This window comes from Denticeps clupeoides, chromosome 8, assembly GCF_900700375.1.
Source record: "Denticeps clupeoides chromosome 8, fDenClu1.1, whole genome shotgun sequence".
Classification (NCBI taxonomy): domain Eukaryota; kingdom Metazoa; phylum Chordata; class Actinopteri; order Clupeiformes; family Denticipitidae; genus Denticeps; species Denticeps clupeoides.
In genome coordinates, this window is record NC_041714.1 from 12,415,811 (window position 1) to 12,436,175 (window position 20,365).

Sequence of the window (20,365 nt, forward strand, 5' to 3'; positions counted from 1 at the left end):
TTGCACTTGGTGGGGGTGGCAAGCTCTGTGTGTGTGGAGGGGGTGTCGACAGGAGTGTGTGTGTTGACTGTAATATTGCAAGATTTGCATGTACTTTGGATAATCAGCAAATAAATCAGATCACCATGCACTTAGGAGTAGATGAGCCAATAAATGTTTTGTGCTGTCTTTAAAATATGCTGAATTGTTAGATTATATTACAAAATAAAGTGTGTATATATATTATTATATATCATCATTTTTTCATGTATAAAATAAATGTATGTACACCTTTAAGAGCTAGCTAAAAGATTTGTGTATATTCGTCACTAACAGAAAATGTCCCGATAATGCTACAAAGGTAAGTAAACAACCCCATGGGGACATTTTCAGTGTCCTGATAATTTTTTTCTTATTTTTAAATTGAGCAATATGATAAAATTATTTAATGCACAGACTTTTCATATAAAGGAAACAGATTGTATTATTGCAAAACATGCAATAATGCACGAATTTTGTATGTTTTTCAATGTATGTGTGTGTTTGCGTGTGTGTGTGTGTATGTGTATTTTTACTCTATAGGTCAAGTGCAGGCTTCAGAGTGATTGAATTCATACAGACGACTGTGAATACATTTGCAAACCTGGTCCCACCCCACTCATCTCAATACAGAGGCCCCACAATTCTATCTATCACTCATCCACTCCTCCTCCCTTCTCCCTGAGCCATCTCCCCTTTTGCTAATCAAAAACCATCAGATAATGAATGGGCCCGTTTGCATTGTGTCTGTGTGTGCGTTAGTGTGTGTGTGTCGTATACATGTGTGTTAACCTTGTCTCCTGGGGCTTTTCACTCATTCATATGGCACTTCAGCTTTGCTATTGAGGTGAAAAGAAAGATCCACTCCACCCATCAGGGTATTGTGTGTTTCAGCAGTGCTTGTCCATCACCATAAACTGGACCAATTTATGACATTGCGCACAAAAAAATAAAAATGCCCAAGTCTATTAAGTGCTCAAGGGCCTTCACTTCAAGCTTTTACCCATAAACGATTCACATCTTAATAACTGAAACTGGGGCACTGCTAAAATTTTTTAGGTGAACCCTGGTTGGTTGGACTTGTCTTCAAAGTGCTGAGCTTTGATATGGTGCCGTTCCACTTTCAGATCCCCAGAAGTCTTTGGAGTGAACAGGCTGGCAGGGGACGATACTGAAGGAGGGCTTTTGAAGATGAGATTCTGCTTAACCTTCTGACCCGGCTTCAATATTTACATTCGCATCTTTTAAATATGAACTTTCTCCACAGTAAGATTGAAAAATAACCGATCTGCATGCTGGAACACGTGGAGAAGAGATGGAGCAGGAAAAACAAACCTTAACTCTTCCATCTGCTTTGGTGCACGCTGCTCTGCAATGTCTGAGGGGTAACACCTGCAGCTACACCCCTCCCCTCATTCATTCGGTCGGTACTCCCCCCCATGCGGATGACTGGGCCACTTTGGGGTCATTAACTAACAGCTGACAGACAATTCAAACAACTTCTCTCTCTCTCTCTCTCTTTTTCCCCGCTCTCTCACCCCTTCCCTCACTCCAGTTTACATGCCATGCAAGTTGGCCTGGATATTTCTTTTGATCACGCAGCGTTTCCTCTCTTGTGTTCCCCTTAATAATTCATTGACAAACAGTCACTGGGCGAGAGCAACAACCCCGTGAAAAAAGAAAAATCATTTAAATAATTAGACGAAAAGAGCGACGAGCCGAAATCACCCCTCTTGTATTCATAATTCATGTCTGGTCACAGGTCATGAATTATGTAGCGGGTCTTTTTATGATGAGCACGTATTAAATATCATGTTTTTTTTTCTGTCTCGTCGCTCCCGACGGCCACACCACTGTGGCTGAGTTGTATCTGTCTGTCTTTCTATCTATGCCTTGCGATAAAAGAGAACGAGCGGTCTGCCACCATGTCAGCAGAGCCCCATCTGTCCCCTGCCCTGGGTGAGGATCCCATGGGAGGCGAAGGCACAATATCACACTATTACAAAAGGGGTCAACAGCACCAGCCAGGTTGTGTCCGAAAGATGTGATTATCACTGTCTCCTCTCAACTCCACCCAGGGTGCCCAACTGTGCAGAGGTGTAAGTACACAGCCTATCCGTGTATGTGTGTATCCCTGCATGTGTGAGTGCAGCAGGGGGGCCATAATATCCAGTAATATGACATCATCCAACGGAAGAGGAGGAGGGAATAGTAATGGAGAGGGGTAAATTATTTCCCCCGGTGAAGAATACAACATATGACCTCACCCAGACAGGGGTCCATCTGACATTACAAACACAGTTAGGGTACTATGGCGCATCGCCGTACATACCGTAAGTATGTAATATGGTTGACAGCTTGAAGTGTGCATGTGTGAGTCTCTGCAGATCAGGGGATCCTATTTCCAGCCCTGTGTTTGAGCAGCAGGGGTTATAGTGGTGTGTGAATGTGGTGAGCTGGGGGGACCTGAGGAAATGGGAGTGAATGTATTAATGAGTTGGGGGTGTAGTGGAGTGGGGCAGTTCTGCTTCGGGGTGGCCTTCCAGTCTGACCATTACAAGTCTGTTGGAGGCCCGGAGGGGCAGGACAGAGGGGGGTTGATATGAGTTCTCTGGGGTACTGCAGAGCAGCAAACAACACCCCACCGACCCCGGCGTCCCCTATATCTCATTTCATTTCAGATGAAGGACTGAGTCCCCCGGGAAGCAGTGGGGGGGAGCCCTGTATTTAAAGATCCGTTCATGCATGCTGACAAGACACCACACACACAGCTGAAAAAATAGGCATTACAATACATACATAATAGTGGAAACATAAACGGCGATGTTTATGCATGGATGGTTGTTACATATACAAACACCGCTTCAGCTGGTTATGTAAGTGTGGCGGTGCATTCACAGGCACTCAGAACTGAGCCGTGTTCCTAAACAGAGCTGTTTTTCACCCATGCGGTCCTGCTTACATGTCTTCATCACACATTCTCTCCAGGGATTCGATTTCATGCTTGGAAGCTCAGCATATAAATGCGAGTGTACATTTTTGACAGAGCTTGCTCTACTTTTGCTTTCTTCTTACGGGCCTTTTTAGAATAAATACTTTTTTTAACTTTCCAAATGCCGCACAAAATTAACTGCAGGACTGGGTCAACTGCCATTAGTTGCCCTGTTTTAGTTTTACGAACTAGGGAGGGTCTCAAAATATTTCAGTCTCTCTCTTGCTCTCTCGCTCTCTCTCTCTCTCTCACACACACACACACACACACACACACTCCTCGGGCACTGAATGCAAACGAGACTAATTAGACCAGAGAATTGCGCCAAACACAGAGTTCACCCCTGGCATGAAACTCGCCCTATTGATCTGTGAACTAAAAAGAATGCACTCTTCAGCGCAGGGCGTAATTAAATACAATAAAACGCGGCGCACCATCAAAACCCACCCCAGACAGAGACACCCAGCATCACAATGCAGGAGAGCAGCATACACCAGATCTGATCAAAAGTTTGCTGCAGAAGACCTAAATACTGCATAAAAGAAACGTCTATTTGTCTGAGATGAATACACGAACACACACGTTCACCAGCGGTGTGTTTTCATCCTGAAAAAAGTGCGCAAAAGTACTAAACCAAGACCTGGTTAAGTACAGATCCTCCTTTTCTCTCTCTCTCTCTCTCTCTCTCTCTCTCTCTCGCTCTCTTTCCCTTCCTCCATTCACACCTTCTCCCACTCTCCCTCTCACACTTCCCTGTTCTCCCCTCTCACATATCCTCCCCCATCTTTTTCATCTCAGATCCATTTTTCTTGTATCAGTCTGTTTGCTCCCTTCCCATTCCATTACCCCGTTACTTTTTTCTGGCCTGCTGTAACCATCACTCTTTATTTCTCAGTTCTATCTTTCTCTCTTCTCCCTCTATTTATCCTCTGTTTTAATCTCTCTCTCTCTCCTCCGGTCACGCACAGTTTTATCTCCCTCATAGCGTTCCAATCTTTTTTATATCTTCCTATTAAGTGGTATCCTCTCTCTGTTATATATATTCTTTTATTTAGCGCTGCTCGTTCAGACCCGACCCAATCTTCCTTTCTCTCCTCGTACCCTCAGCTGTAATTGCTTTTGTGATCCATATAGTGTCCTGTTTTTAATAACCCATTCCTTTCTTTTTAGTTACTCATATAAACCCACACAAGCAAATACACTGCACACATTCACTGTCTCTGAAAGGTCAAAGGCTTTTATTACACTTCAGTTTTATCACATCAGCTACAAATGAATTGTAGATGCTCTACAGCAGCATCGCCACCAGGGGGAGCATGCAGTCGCACTGCAGATTCTCTTGTTTCTGACGTCAGGTCAAAATATTTCTTTCGCATTGTTTTCTACAACGTGTTCATGGTCGTGGCATTGTAAATGGGATCTTGAGTGATGACAGATGCAGCAGTCAGTGGAAATGACGTCTAATTGCCCCCATCCCAAGGTTAGGGGTTGCTTGCCGTGGTGGAGCACAACTTGCGGGAGCCCATTTTCATGGCTGAGAAAGAGAGCGATATTGGAATCAGTGTTCCTCAAGCTGTTTGTCCCATGCTGTTCACAAGTGTGAGACTAGCCTTAAAAAGACAGTGATTAAAGAGGCTGAACGTACAATTATTGGAATATAATAAACAATAAATATGACTACTGCAACATTGTGCACCATTCTGTAGAGTTTTAGGGTTTCGCTGGCCAACCCATCTGCACAAACTTATTAGATCCTCATCAATCCCCTCATAAGCTGAATCACATGGGCCGCATGTTTGAAACACCATATTGTAATGCTTAACACTTGTCAGCGGCATAAATAACAAAGGCACCTATCATGCAGCGCCTCATCAACTGTCGGCAGTAAACTGCTGCTCATTAAAGCCGAGAAACAATACTGCCACTTCTTATTTTTTGATAATTAGAACTCTGCATCTGCCGAGCTGCAGTTCTGTGCTTAATGGAGTCGATTTGCGTTGCTCCGTATAACTGTCCTGCACACGCATGGTGATAAGACAGCAATATCACATGTTAACATCCTGAAATAGCATGAGGTTTAAACAATTCTGCCAATATCACATTGTTTCTAAACTCCAAACCAGCCAGCCTCTGTCAATGTTAAGCCTTTTAGAAAACCCGATTAAGCTTGGGCTGGCATGGGTGCCTCCAGAGCTGGGAATTGCAGCCACAGCAGAATACACACCTTCCTGGAGCGCCCTACAGAGCAATTTCCTTCCTTGTAATCACCCAAGGTCAGTTTAAAGTCAGCTGCTGGTTGAGGCTGGTTGATTGAACGCCTATTACTAACAGGTCAGTTAGTCTAATAGTATGAATTGCGACTCACACATGAAATGGTGGAACCAGCGCTCTGAGCGACTGACGAGACATGAAGTCCATTCCTTCAGGGTCACCTTGTTGTTCCTGTTTTTGTCACACGACCTGGACACACAGACGCAACATGTCAACTAAGTAATGCTGATAACAAAAAAACAAACAGACATGCAAATCCACACGCCTGCTTGCATATGGTGACATGAACAAAGAGACCGGCCGAGGCAGCCAGAGACAGTGTCCTGTGCTCGTGTTTGAAGGGCACTCGTAACATTAAAAACAGAAGGGAGGCACAGTGGGAAATGAGCATTATCATTTCTCGCGATGAGCTGACATTCAGATAAGAAAGTGAAGGAGAGGAAGCTAGAGAGAGAGAGAGAGAGAGAGAGACATAGAGAGGGGGGCATATGTAGATGAGTGGAATAGAAGAACAGCACTGGGAGGGGTGGTAATATAGCTGTGGGGGTCTGACGGTAATGAGCGGTTATAAGAATGGACCGGCTTAGAAAAGGATTAGGACAGAGTGAAGGACAGAAGAGCAGCAAGAGTAAAACATTTTTGCTTCTAATAAACTGCACCAAAAGGCTGTTGATTTGTTCTCGCTCTAAATTGCCTGTAAGAGCAAAAGTACTTCAATGTTGTGTGTGAAAGTGAGTGTGTTTGTGCGAAAGTGCTCGGGTGCACAGGGGTCTGAGGGTCTGTCTCACTGGAAGAATCTGTTGGCACAGTGCTCCAAAGGCATCCGTTTGTACTGCAGCTTTTTAAGGTCCCGTCTGCTCAGCTTCCCATCTTGGTTCCGGTCCAACAGAACAAATCGTTTCTAAACAGAGCATATAGTCACATATAATAACCAGGTCCTTTGAAATAGTCCAGTCAAAAGATCGTGCTGATTATATTACCACCCCTTAAATAATTTAGCTCCTATTGATTATTATTGACAACATGCATATCTATATGCATATCTATATCTATATATATCTGCATCTGAAATGAGTGAAATGACAGGGAGGCTGAAACATGAACTATCTTAAACACCACCATTACCAGGAGAGGAACATTGATCAAAAGCATTGTTCTTCAAAGCTGCATTATGCTGCAGCTACACTGGCATTCGTTGGAGCTGCCAAGAGAAACTGTTTACAGAGTAGCACTACAGCATAAGGCAATCTAATCACATTCCATCAAGTTCATTTAACACATGGGCGAGATGCTCCCAAACCCACAAATACTGCTATTGCTGATAAACAACGTTACGTAAGAACTTCGTTTCATCGTTTCAAGAGCAAACAGTAGTGATACGGAAAAGCACGAGGCTTCATGTAATGCCAGATCAGTTTAGGTAGTGCTCAGTTTTAGAACACACCTCCATCCCTACATGTTGTTTGAGATGAGCCTTACACAAGGCTTACGTAGGTACATAATACGTATGTATTGCAGTGAATAGTTCACATCAGTATGGGAATAACATTTCCACGTTTAGGTAGGTGTTAAGTGTTAATGTTAGATCCACATGAACGCAGGACCGTAGGTAAAGGAAACATGATTAATCAGACCAAGCTACCATCTTCCATTGCTCTGGGGTCTAGATCTGATGCTCACTGAAGGTGCTTTTGAATGTGGGCACCCTGACTAGTCTGCAGGTACACACTCATACACAAGACTGTGTACTGTGTGTTCTGACACATTTCTATTGGAACCAGCATTAAGCTGTTCAACAATGTGAGCTTCAGTAACTCTTACTAACTACAGAGAGGAGGCAAGATCATCAATGTCTTCTTGCCCTCCATCCAGAACCTGTCCCTCTCAAGAAAGGGGAAGGTTAGATTATGACAGTGTCACGCTTGGCCAATAAATGTGATTCTGATTCTAATTCACCTCACAATGTTATGTTAATAAGACACAATGTTGTGGTTTATACAGAATGAGAAATTTACATGCTAAACTATTATTCACGAAGGTTCGTACGTCTTTCCATTAAAATGCATTTTCGTCCCTGCATACCAGTAAATGAACCTACTAGTGCAGTAGGTGCCATGCAGCGTTGGTTACCTGGGCCAGCTCAGTGCGCTGTGTGTGACTCAGGCAGCCCTGGGAGGGGGGACTAGGACTGTATCTCTGCCCCATTCGGCTCAGCAGAAGGAACCAGTCCATCAGGCGGTATGGAAACTGACCAAACTCCTCATCTGCACACGAACCCACTGGAACTGGCCAGGATGTTCAGACTTTTTTTTTTTTTTGTAACACCACAGTGCATTCCTCTGGACATGCAGTCATTAAAAATGAGTCTGTGTGTGTGTGTGTGTGTGTGTGTGCGTGTGTGTGTGCATGTTTTGTTTTTACCAAAACAGGCTCCAGTATGTGCGAGACCGATGCGCTGTCTCTTGCGGCAAGCTTCTTTGTGCAGGAGACATTCAGTTGCGTACGACTTTCCCAAAACGCTGCACACTGGCACCCCCTGCCTGAAAATGACAAACACACACATCTCCAGCAGCAGTTCCTCTGCTCCTCATTTCTCATTGCTTAGACTGAGGAAGAGAATGGCTATTTACTTTCCAACAACACAAGGTATTCAGGAGAAGATTAATCTTCTCGACACGTTTGCTCCAATCGGGATGCATATTATGTTCTCGGCGAATGTTAATAACTTTTATTGAGGCTAGTGTTGTATTCATTTAACACATGTTTGTTCACATTTACGTTTAACTTTATTTTCACCACCCACCTTGGACAGGTCTGAGGACACTTGCACTTTGGGATAAGTTGCCCACCCTCTTGTACGACCTGACACCAAGAGCCCACAGGGCTGTGGCACTTTAACAACTCACACAACTTTTCTGAAAAGCAGGAATAAAGAGAAGAAGGGTGAAAACCGCCCGTGTAGTCAGACACAGTATTTAAAAAAAACACCTTTACAAGCTGTAAATCTTACCTGGGTCCACTCTACCAACATATGGCTTTAAGGTCTCTTCTGCTTGCCTTTGCCTACGCTGGGCCCTACCTCCCTGAAAAAAAAAAAAAAAACCTACATACAAACACATAAAGCAGTGCCGAAGCAGCAGGTGTTCATGCTGTTCCTCTGACTTCCTCAGAATGTAATCCAGAATGCATGCGTGTAATTTCACGTGTGAGCAAGTGACCATGTAACAGCGCGAGTATGTCACACTGGTTCGCGCGTTTGTGTGAGTGAGATGAATTCCTAGATGACTCTTTAAACCGGTAAGTCCTTTTCTCGCCTTTAACTTTGAAGCGAGTGCCAGGTCACGCATTCAAGCCCGGCGTATGGCATGTATGAGAAACAGGTGCCTGCTACTGTTTTGAATGTGCTCTCTCTCTCTCTCTTTCTCTTGCTTTCTGTTAGCCCCCCCCCCCCCCCACACACACACACACACACACACACACACACACACACTCACGCTAATGTACGCTATAAAAAAATTCTGACATGATTTGTTTTTACATGACCCAGCAATAAACTGCTCTGTTTTCAGAATGGATGGTTCTCACCACAACTGTATTAGGCTGTGAGATTAAGATGAGGAGGAAGATCAGACGGACTGTAAACAGCATGGTGAAGTTTTCTGGTTGAACACGGGCAGGCAACGATGCACTAAAGTGAAACATACAAAGCAGACTTAACACTTTTTTAATATGCTTATTTTAACATGAACTTTCTTATTGTCAGATCCTACTTTTACTGCTGATCCATTTTATGAATTCTCAGAAACGTCATGTTACTCAATATTACTGCAATGGCAGAATAGAAACAACTGGATAATGGGTTTAAACTCTTACCAAGTGTTTGTCTTGTTATCGTCGTCAGATATTCTTTCACTCTTCTTCTCCCACCGAGAACTATAGCCCCTCTTTTCTCTCCTTTTTTGCTCCACCTCTTAATCCTTTTTTTACAGCCTTCTGCTCCTGCTTGCTTTTTTCTTGATTCCATAGTCATTTTTACCCTCTCTCCTTATCTGGCCCTCCTTCTGGTCTCCACCTGTCCCAGCTTTAACATCTTTGGACTAATTTCAATATCTCTCTTCAGTTTTGTCTTGTAATGTCTGTATTATGACCAGTGGAGGTCGACTTTACTGAACACAACAGCATAAAGTCACATTCTAAAATGATGGGAGGATCTAGACCAGAGTGTGATTTATGTACTGTCCTTTTTTCCCCCAGTTCGAGTGTTCTTGGGGTGTGGTGTCTGGCTGAATCCACGCGTTCCTCAAACTGTAAATCTCCAGCAGTACCAGATTTGATGAAAACCATCCCTCCATACCATTTCTCTATAACTTTATGTACCGTCTTTCACTGCTTACAGTAAACCTCACCATTGGCTTGCTCGCCTATCTTTGCATTCAGAAATATTCAGCCATGTGTTTCATTTATTGTTAAGTTACATTGTAATTAAGTGATTTAATGTGTCAGGACAGCAAAAACAGTGAATGATCAGTTGTTGAACAAAAGCCAATGCTTAATGCAACATGCTGTATATTCTTTCCTCTGCTGGCCTGATTTTATTGCATTTAACATTTGGAAATGAACTGCATAATTGATTATTGTTATTATAATGATCACAATTATTGTAGGATTGTTGTGATTTATAATAACATACTGTATTAGAACGCTGTAAAGAAATACACATATTTTTATAAAAATAAAATAAAAATATACTCCATTATTATAAAATAAAAATATACTCCATGAAGACTGTACTGTATATGCCACTGAACCATAAGATGTTGAACAGTACCAGCTAGTGGTCAGCAGAATACATCTCAGCATTCAAAAGGAAGGACACTCCACCCCCTCCACTTAAAAGTCTACATTTCCTCCCTGTTAGAACCTTACTTTTTCTAAATTCTCCTTGATGATGTCTGAAGGGTGCTCAGGTTTCTCACCAGATTAAAGTTTCATGACATCTGCTAAAAGGTTTCCTCCATTTTACTGGAACAAATTAGGCCGGCACTTTCTTCCTGACTCCTCTCTCCCCCCCCCCTCTCTCTCTCTTTCTCTATCCCTCTCTCTCTCTGACACACACACACACACACTCACATGAGAAGTGTATTATGGCATGTATTGTAACTATGTAGCGTATGTTTTGTAAACATGTTATCACGTTTAGGTCTTTCATTTGAGTTTCATGTGTATGTCCTGCTAACGATATACAAATTTGTGACAGGAATGACTTAAAGATACCTGCGCTGTACATTATTAATTTATACTTAGATAAAATAATAACCTATCGATCGACTTTTGATTTTTATTACTTATACAAATGTTTGATAAGACCTGGTGAAAAACCACCAGTTTCTGTGAACGGATCAGCGCGCATCAGTACGTCCCTCTGCGTGCGCGTCCCCGAGATCCTTGGTCGCGCGCACGCTCGCCACGAGCAGCGATATTTTGGAAACGCTCTGACGTCACCGTCAGCCGCGCCGGTGCTCGCGAGGACGGCCGCGGGCGGGAAGGACGCTCGTCCTGCGTCGCCGCTGCGAGGAGGGCTTCCGTGTCGGATGGACGGACGGACGGACGAGTCTGCGGCACACGGGTGACTTTTGGCCGCTCCGCCCCGTGGACCCGGTGGAGGATGGCGGACTGGGGGACACGCTTGAAGAATTATCTTCAATTCTGAGACGCGAGTGGTTCTTACACTCGCCCAAACCGCGGACCCGAGCAGAGGAGGTCGGACGTCGAAGGTAATGCGAAAAAAAATACATAAAAGAAGTTCTGCTGTCGAATGTATTTGTTTTGTGGTCATTTTATGCAGGTTCGGTCGAATTGTAAAGAGCGAATTTGTGTTAACCACAGTAACTAAATGTTAATACCCGAGCTGTGGCGTATTTATTACGCGCGGTCCTCTCCGCGGGACAGGTGTCTCCGGCCCGTGTCACCGGCTCGTCAGAATTTGTCCGGTTCGTGTTATGGCCAGCTGCTGCCTGCTCGCTGATGTCCGGCACACGAACACGCTTTACGCAACGTGCGCGCCCTGCGGTGTGTGTGTGTGTGTGTGTCTGTGTGTGTGTGTGTGTGTGTGCGCTCCTGAGTCAGAGATGCTCAGAAATATTTATTGGACCGTGTAATAAAGTCCTATTCCTAACCATTTATGTAACGGCTGGTGAAAAAAAAAACACAAAAAAAGTCACATATTACATAAGTTCAGTCCTATGAATTTGTCACTCTTGTTGGTTTATCACATTTATAATATTTCATTACTTGATCCATGAAGTATACACAGCATTGGAGGGTAAAATGTTTAACATCCAGCCCTTGGCATTTGGAAGGTTAATTGGTTTTATTGTGGCTTTTCATCTTGGCTTCCAGTCGCTCCAGGATTTCATGATAATGTGAGTTGTGAGCGACCTTGCAGTTCTTTTCTGCAAATATTTATTTTATTGAAATGGATCAGATCGGGCTGCAGTAACTACATATGTAGTTACTGTTTTATTCTCGCTAGTACGAGTTCCTTTTGGGTTAGAATGAATTATAATAATAAAAAAAACCCATTCTCTCTCTCTCTCTCTCTCTCTCTCTCTGGGTGAGAGTTTGTCTTTTGTACTTTTTTTTTTTATTTTTTGGGCCACAAGGCTCCGCGAAGTCATGGGGATAGATAGTGTGGCAGTCAGGGCACAACAGATCCCACTGCTGTGTTTAAGGGGCTAGCGGCGGCCCGTCTGCGCGTGGGGTACGCCTAATGCAAACGGACGCGATGGAAACTGTGGCGGAGCAGAGGATGCTGGGAAAGCTGCAGTCTATTATCGAAAATGCTGATCACCCACTGCACGGTGCTGTGGAGGGGCAGAGGAGTTTATTCAGCAATCGACTTAACAAGTTTGAAAAGCTCCACCGAATAAGTCCTCTCTCTCCCTCTCTCTCTACCTCACACTCACTATCTGTACGTCTGTAAAACAACATGGGGTTGTGCATTATGATTCTTCTGCTGCTGTTCTTCTGTGTCTCCTCTTGCTGTTTTTTTTACTGTGCAATAACTCACTTATTGACCCTTAACTTTTAACTCTTACGTAATGTGCAATGCTGCTTTAGCCATTACTACATACTTATTTTTAGTGCTTTTTTTTCATTTACACTGAAAAATGTATGTCTGTCTCTCTGTGCACTTGTTGCATGTCTTTCCCTCTGTGCAGTTGTAGCATAAGCTACAGCTTTGGGATTAATAAGGTTTTCTGATTCTGATTCTGACTGTGTTTATGGACATTTGGGGGGCGCAGGGGGTCTTGTGTGTGCTTTTTGAGAAGGATGAGTTTTATTTGAGCTTTGGAAACGCTCTGCTTTCCTGGATTGTGAGGATGATCAGTGGTTGTTTTACCTGCTTTCACTTTGTTCGAGTTTGGCTTTTGTCTTTTGTAACCTGACTGTGTTGTAATGAAGGTGGTTTTCTCTCTGCACAGTTGCCCCCAAACCTGACAATTTAGGCTTTTAAATATTCATATGAATGTAATTGCATTGGCCTGACCGGTATTAGCATGTCACAATGCAGCTGTTGGGCATGAACGTTGCTGCCCACTCGAGTGTCCGGATATGTGTGAAATCCTGCCAGGGGACTTTCACTGCCTGCTGCCATGCTGACCTTGGCGACGGCGCGGCTGCTGATGCCTGACACGAGTAGACTGAAACATTTATAACCCAGACGGTGTTAAGTCGTCAACCCGTCACATCCGCACGCATTAGCGTAAATGAGGAAAGGCATTCTTGTGGGTGGCCGGAGGTGGCTCGTTTCTCTCCGCCACGTGGTTTTTTTTTTTTGAGAGAGAGACAGCCGTGCGGCACCAGGGCACACGGCAGCTGACCGTCTCGACCAAGTGGCCGCTCTGAAAAGTCCCAACTGACTTGTAATTGTGGACTTCATGTGGGTGTCCTTACTTTTGTCTTAACCAGCAGGTTCCCCTTGAAGCACACCGGCGCTTCAGCGCGGTAAATTTCCACAGTGGGCCATTATGGTGCCCCCGAGGTCGAATTACCCAGCTCCGCCGTGCTTCGGTGCAGTGCTCAGAGGCCGTGATGTATTTAATAGCTTTTGAGGACGTATCCATCATGTCAGACTGCTCTGAGTGCTGAGTAATGTAATTGCCCGGCCTTCAATCCGTATTGAATAGCAGCATTACAGTTACGCGTGTACAGTTTCACAGAGGCGCCACACCCGCGCCGGCCATGTGGTGATGGGTGGCCAGCTGCCGGGCTTCATTAAGCGGGCTGGTGAGTGATACCGGCGCTCCTGTTTGTACTTCCGAGGAGTTTCCAGCTTGTTTTGTTGCTGCTGAATAAATGTCTTTGGATGCGTTCTAGACAGTGTGATTTCCCAGGAGGATTTCTCAGTTGGTGAAGGGCAGGGAAATTGTGTGTGTGTGTGTGTGTGTGTGTGTGTGTTGAACCATGTATCTGTCAAGCAGACAGCCTTTAAGGTGAATGCCTCTTGCTCACACAAACTTGAAGAAGTCTGACATTTTTCCTGGTTAATAAACATATTAATTGATATTAATCACATATACACCACATATACACCACAATAAGATGTCATTCATCCAGTTCCAATGAATGGCAGCATTTTCACTGCTTGGCCCTACTGTCAGAGACATGACCCATAATCTGAGAATAAAAAAAATATAGTGCCCTGTATTTATACTAATATTGTGCTCGGTAAAGGAGTAATTATTCTGCATTTTGTACAACGCGGCTCACGGCACGGCTGAACGTGTCGGGTCCCACGGGAATTTTCACGCATGCTCATATGTTCATACACATAAAAGTTTGGGACGTGAGAAGACACAAATAAAAAAATAAAATCCATTTTCTCATGCATTTGACCACAGGGATGTTAGAAATGTGACGACACATATAGGTACCAGGTTTGGGCGAAAAATACGAAACACATTCAACATATAATAATGTCCTTATTAGATGTTCAAATGCAGATCCTTGACAACCCCGAATACGTCTGTGAAAAGGGAGGATGTTTGGTTAATGTTTACTGCACTAAAATATATTTTTTCACAGCAAATTATATGTAAATTTGTTGCCTTGCCATTTCAAGACTGTTCGAGTTATCAATAACAGCTTCGCAATTTGTTGTCCTGCTACTGGCAATATGGATACATACAATAGGGCCTTCACCCCTGTAGGGCTTGGTTCCTTCATATGCCAGCAATGGTCCAACGTTGGCCATTTAAATTCCATTTAAAGTGGTCTTAAAAAGGTATTAAAATGTCTTTATTTTAAGATGAAAAATACTGGGGGGGGGGGTACCCTGACAGTGACAGTTTTTAACGTATTACCATATTTTACCAATTAGTTTCTTTTTACTGTCCAGTACAGTAAAATCAATGTACACAGATGTGTAAATAATGTAGGTTGGTTTTATCATTTGTCATTGTGCTACGTCCTCTTTAATTAGATTTTCACTATGTGCCTCAAAGGTCCGCAGATGTCGGTGGCTTGGACGTTCCGGTGTTTTGCTTATGTGTGTATTGGATCAGAGGAGGGAATGTTGACCCGCGCTACGTGCTAATCTGCAGTCTCTAGGGTTGAACTGAAATCATTAGGGAAATTTGTGTTTACCGATGTGATAATTAACCATGGTGCCTGGAAAAGTTTCCCTTTGGCCTTTTTTCACATTTTAGTCTGACGAAAGGTGCAGTGAGTGTTATAGTAATAACTGGTACTGGTGGTAACTGGTACTTAAATCATACTTACCATACTTACTCCCCTGATTTTTAGGGGCAAGGGTGGCCTAACGGTTAGGCCCCATAATCAGAAGATTGCTGGTTCGAATCCTCATCCGCCAAGGTGCCACTGAGCAAAGCACGGTAACCACACTCCGCTCCCCGGGCACCCATCATGGCTGGCCACTGCTCACCAAGGGTGAGGGTTAAAAGCAGAGGACACATTTCGATGTGTGACCGTGTGCTGTGCTGCAGTGTTTCACAATTACAATCACTTCACTTTCAAATTCCAGTTTCGCATCTGCCTGTTGCACAATTTTTAACAGGCATTGCAGCGGGCAGCTCCTTCCCTGGCTCTGAAGATATTTGAGAGGTATCAATACTGAGAGTTGCTCTAATATGTATATTTTAATAACTTCCATCAATACTGTTGAAGTAAGTTAAACTATAAGAATGGCTGTGTCTTCCCTTCTCTCTGTGTTTTACAATTATGTAATTTCACACCACGCATATATTTTTCACTGCTGTGATCGAGTCTGAAATTTCAGTAACGTGACAAGCCTGGCACTTCCATACATTACATCCAGCATCTGACACATGAAATTAGCTCCTATATGGGGATTTCCTTTTTTATGAAAGGTTTTTCTTGCTCATCGGAATTTGCTTGTAGGTGTTGACTGTGTTTGGTTGGGTATGATGCTTTGGGAGCATTGTTTCAGATCTTCAGAGCCAAGCAGTGGTTCTTTATGGTGACATAATGCTTAATGTGAAAAGGTGGAAATCATGCTCATGGATGTTTGTATGGCACATTTTACCTTTTAAAATGGCATTACCATGATATTACCAGTCATTAAATGATATATATTGAAAGCTGCAGTTGTCTGTGTGTTACTTCAGTGAGAACTGCAGGGACTCAGGGCTATACGATGTCTCTATTGCATCAGGATCTGCATTAACTCTTGCAGATTTGCCACTGTAAGACTGCAAAACATTTCTTCAAAGGGCAAAGTAGTCATATTTTTTTTTACCACACAGTGTTAATGTGTAGATAGATGTGTGATTGGGTGGTAGTGTTTTAGCTTATGAATGCATTGAATGTAGAACTAAAAATAAAGCTCTTTCAAAAACATTTGTATTATATGTCAGGTTTTAGGTTTTAGCGCACCATACACATATCTTTGCAGAAAGAGATGGCAAGTAGTTTTCATGTCATTATCAATAGATTAATCAGAAATCCCTGTAGCCTCAAAGTTTAGTTTATTAGCAAATAGTTTTAAAGGTGCAACCAACCAGTGTGAAAAAGGACTCAGTTAAGCTGCTTATATCATTCTTTTGGGACAACAGTTTTGAATGCAGTATTCAAGTGTGACAGTGGGGGACATGCTGTCTCACCAGGGGACACACACAATGTGATGCAGACAAGGTCCTTTGTCCTGACACATTCCAGGAGGCAGAGTGAATTTTATAGCAGGGTGCTTTGATTACAAATCCAAGTTTAGTTTTCTTTACCTTTTTTTTTTTACAATTTTTTTTATATGTTGACCACGCAAGCTTTACTGATAACCAACATATAAAGGGCGGGCTGGAAAAGTGAATTAATTTGATTATGAAACACAGTGGGGAAGGGACAACAATGCAGAGCCTTGTTGTGCAGAGTGTAAATCCCAGTAACCTGTGCCCATAGACACACCGGAGGAGACTGCTGTCATTGTATTGCAACTTTGGTTCACATTCTCTCTATTCTTTGTTGAAGAGCTCTGTGACGTGGGCTTTGACATTCGGGAGAAAGGGAGAAGTTCTGTTTTATCCCCTAAGCAAGGATCAGACTTGATCAGAGACCAGTGCCCTAAAAACTGAGCTTTGGAGCCATTCCTGTTTATTCTGTCTTTTTATAAAATTGAGAATAAAATAGAGTTTTCTTTTTGTGTGTCTTGTAAATGAAGTCACTTGAGAGTTTTAGTTAAGCCCAGTTTAAGCATTCTTGCTATCTCACATGTGAGTAGGTAGGAAGCTACTGCTTGCTCCTCCAAGCAAGCAGTCATCCTTCCAAGTTCTTTTGGTTTCTGTGCCAAAGGTTCTGTGCAAACGACTTTTCTTTCATTTCTGAGCTATGATTGAAGTACCCCCCACCCGCAACCTTGATTCCAAGTGCCTAAGCTTTTCATTTGTGGATGCTGCCGTGGCACATGATCAGTGGATGCATTCATGTTGGTTCAGAACATAATGGACACACTTATTTTATTTTAATTTATATTAAACTCTTAAATCTGCATTGGGATGTGGACAGCAAAGAATTTGTAATTTCTTCTGTGCATATGGCAATCAGAAGTCAGACTCAGTAAACTTTATCAATCTCGAAGGAAATAGACACATTTGAATTTTTTGAATGGACACTACCATTAATGAAACAAGTTAGCATTTATTACGTTTTTGACAGTGGAAACTAATTAATCAGAATACTTTTCTTTCCTTTATCTTTTTTAAGTAAGGTTTAGTTTTTACCCAGCACATGATCATGACAGTCATGCAGTATTTCTGTGTTAGTGAATGAGACCATGTGCCTGCTTTGGACAATAATGTGCTCAAGTGTCCCCTCTCATTTGCTGTTGTTACGACCCTGGCCTTTAAATGCTTACTTCTGAACTCTGTATCCGAAATAGGTTGACAAAAGGCCAACAAAATAAGATTCCACTGACTCCTTTAGTCACATGGTTCACACCATGAAAGTCTAGAAGTAGCAGAATGGACTTTTGGACTAGGTTTAGGTTATCTATGAAGATGTTATGTGTGTGTACCTTGTTCGTGCTCAACATCAGACAAGTTATCTAATGTTTTTCTCCATTCAAAGAGATCAATTTCAGGTGGAAATGTTCATCCATCCTTATGATTGTACAGTATAGCATACTGTACCATACTGGCACGAATGTAGGACAATGCTGCCTCTTCAAGACATCATATAGTATTTGACCTCGGTATTGCATTTATTTTTTGTCTAACCTGCAGATGATTACTGATTCATGTATTCATGTATTTTGTTATATGGTTCATTTCCACAGACTTCACATTGTAATACTATGATCACTATACAATGATATAAGTGTAATTCTTTATGTATTATTAATGAGATACGTTTATCAGCCTTCATCTAGTATGTACTATGTTCGGCTGTTTGATCCTCTATTTTGTTAAAATATCTCTACTTGGAAGAAGTAGACAGCTATTTTTTTCCAGCTCCTTGAACTCAACTCTCTGCTGCACCCGATGTTCCCTACTCTAGTCTGGCTGGGTGGGGCTCCATCAATATTACAGCACTATTAAAAAGCCCAGCCCTTGGTCTGAGTCGGGGAACTGGCTGGGCATGTCTGCGCTAATGTGCTTCCTGCCTCTGTCTGGTCTCAGTGAGAGTACAGGATCTTGTCTAGTTCCTCTACCGAAGGTAATTCTTTAATTATGCGAGGGGTGTGTTGGGAGGACGCAGGCTTGTTTTATTTCTCCCTCTGCGGGCAGGTACAGTGTGGATTTATCTGCTGTATTTTCTGGTGCTTATATGAGTCTACACTGTTTGGTTGCATGGCAATGAATAATCTTTTCCATGGGCTAATTACATTACCGACTAATGATGATGGGTTAAGGAAACCAGATATCTGCCGGTTACATATAATGCCGACATGGCAACAAATTATGATAGAACAAGCCTTTTTGCTCATTGTTAACATTTTACTGGTTTTGTTTTGGCTATGCTGTTGATTTTGGTGCCAACAATGCACTAGAAGATTGGTCTGAGTCTCATGCTGTATCTGCTGTATCTAAACATCTTGAACATTATTGACCAGCAATAAATAAAGACGCGATTAAAATGTCGAGTGGCACAGTTTTAGACGAGCAGTGTGCTGAATAGAGGCTTTATCTCTGTGCACTGGCACAGATGCCATCACGGTTTCGGCATAGGGGGTGGTGCAGTGGCATGGTAGCCTACATTCGGCTGAGGGCGGTATTGGTCAGGGTAGCTGGAGTGAGTAGCTTTGTCAGGTTTAGAGAAGCACTCGTGCAGAAAAGGCCCCAGAGCGTGTTCTGATTTCCCCCATCTATTCATCTCCCACGGCCATTCCCGACCTTCCCATCACACCGGGCGGTGGCTGTGGCTCCGACATTGCCGTGACTAATCGATTTGGGCCTTGGAGCTCTCACTCTCATGTGCTGTGTTCTGATTGTCCTGTTGCGCCGCAAGATGTCCAGTTGGTTTGTCTTTGACACAGTTTCATGGACTGATCTTGTTTTATTGTTTATAAAATTAGATTTTATTTTTATTAGATTTTCCATTAGTGTTAGTTCATTCGTTTTGTTATCTATTTTATCCCTTGTCGGTACAGCTAGATAGTTAAACGTACTCTAATATGCAAGAAAGAATAAGAAATGATAGAAAGTCTTCATACAGATGAATATTTATATATGCATACATACAGAATGGAACGTTAAAATGCAGGTTAGTGTTTGTCTCCCCATCTGTTTGTGTGATCCTTTGGGGGTCGGTGACAGATGGTGTACTGGGTCACCGGCACTGCACCATGTTTTCTCCATATCTGCATTGCACACGTGCTTGTCCAGTATTCTTTTAATCTGCTGTGCCGCATTGCTATGCCAGTCAGAGTGTTGAGAACTGAGCAAATGGAAGTTCTTTTTTTTTATTTCAGACCTCACTTGGCCTTGGTTGAGCAGGATGGATGTAGGAAAGGAGGTGTTGGGGCAGTAGACTGGTGTGATATTTTGACTGATGGAATGGGCAGACTGATATAAAATGGTACGTTGCAGTGAGACAGTTCTCTGTTACTTAATTACAGCCTAAACAGAGTGAAGGATGTGTCTGCAATTGGTTGAGTGCAATTAAGTAATAATTCCTTGTAAACAAATGGTGGTGCAGTAAACACACACACACACACACACACACACACACACCACCACACTTAAGTTGTAGTGGTAAAGAGGCTTTGAATGAGTCTGCTGTGATGACCTGATTACGACTGACTGAAGAGGATTAGGACAGTCTGACTGACTGAGCCGTTCCTCTCTGCCTGTCATTCATCCCGCTCTCCATCATGTGTGAGAATCGTATTATCATCACACAACAATTTATAGGTCAGTGTGTTACTAGAAGGTGCCGTCATCATTTTTGTTTGTGTAGAAATAACCTTATCGCTAGAATATGAATCGCTACAATTATGTAAATTGTTTACACACTCCTACATTTCGCAGTGAAAAACATTACAGTGCATTTGTAATTTTTAGTTGGTCAAGCCAAGGGTGGCTGTTGGCCAGGTTTAAAAATTCACTGAAT

The 20,365-nt window shown here is 42.8% G+C and overlaps 2 protein-coding genes across 8 annotated transcripts in view; one reads left to right on the top strand and one right to left on the bottom strand.

Annotated features, from left to right (window-relative positions):
• Positions 1–4,231: 4,231 nt before the first annotated feature.
• On the bottom strand, positions 4,232–9,518 carry sparcl2 (SPARC-like 2). The gene is made up of 9 exons (XM_028989889.1): positions 9,155–9,518; positions 8,867–8,969; positions 8,292–8,364; positions 8,085–8,196; positions 7,703–7,821; positions 7,412–7,566; positions 6,070–6,182; positions 5,376–5,470; positions 4,232–4,544 (listed from the first exon to the last, which is right to left on the bottom strand). The coding sequence occupies exons 2-9, from the start codon at positions 8,927–8,929 to the stop codon at positions 4,492–4,494; spliced, it is 783 nt and encodes a 260-aa protein (XP_028845722.1). The 5' UTR covers positions 8,930–8,969; positions 9,155–9,518; the 3' UTR covers positions 4,232–4,491.
• A 1,251-nt stretch (positions 9,519–10,769) lies between these two features.
• Positions 10,770–20,365, top strand: part of ccser2a (coiled-coil serine-rich protein 2a) — a 45,256-nt gene continuing 35,660 nt past the window's right edge. For 6 of the 7 annotated variants that reach the window (XM_028989732.1, XM_028989731.1, XM_028989735.1 and 3 more), the window contains exon 1: positions 10,770–11,055. The gene's annotated coding sequence lies outside the window, so the exon portion shown is untranslated. Of the gene's footprint in view, positions 11,056–18,417; positions 18,470–20,365 lie in introns of those variants that run through there. The other variant, XM_028989733.1, reaches the window with a different exon arrangement.

Excerpts from the sequence above, each read along its gene's own strand:
- sparcl2 (XM_028989889.1), bottom strand. The coding sequence starts at position 8,929 with ATGCTGTTTACAGTCCGTCTGATCTTCCTCCTCATCTTAATCTCACAG. Across the intron at positions 7,567-7,702 it reads ACATACTGGAGCCTGTTTTG|TTCCAGTGGGTTCGTGTGCA; the intron begins GTAAAAACAAAA and ends CATCCTGGCCAG. Across the intron at positions 5,471-6,069 it reads TGTGCCAACAGATTCTTCCA|GTCGTGTGACAAAAACAGGA; the intron begins GTGAGACAGACC and ends CTGTGTGTCCAG.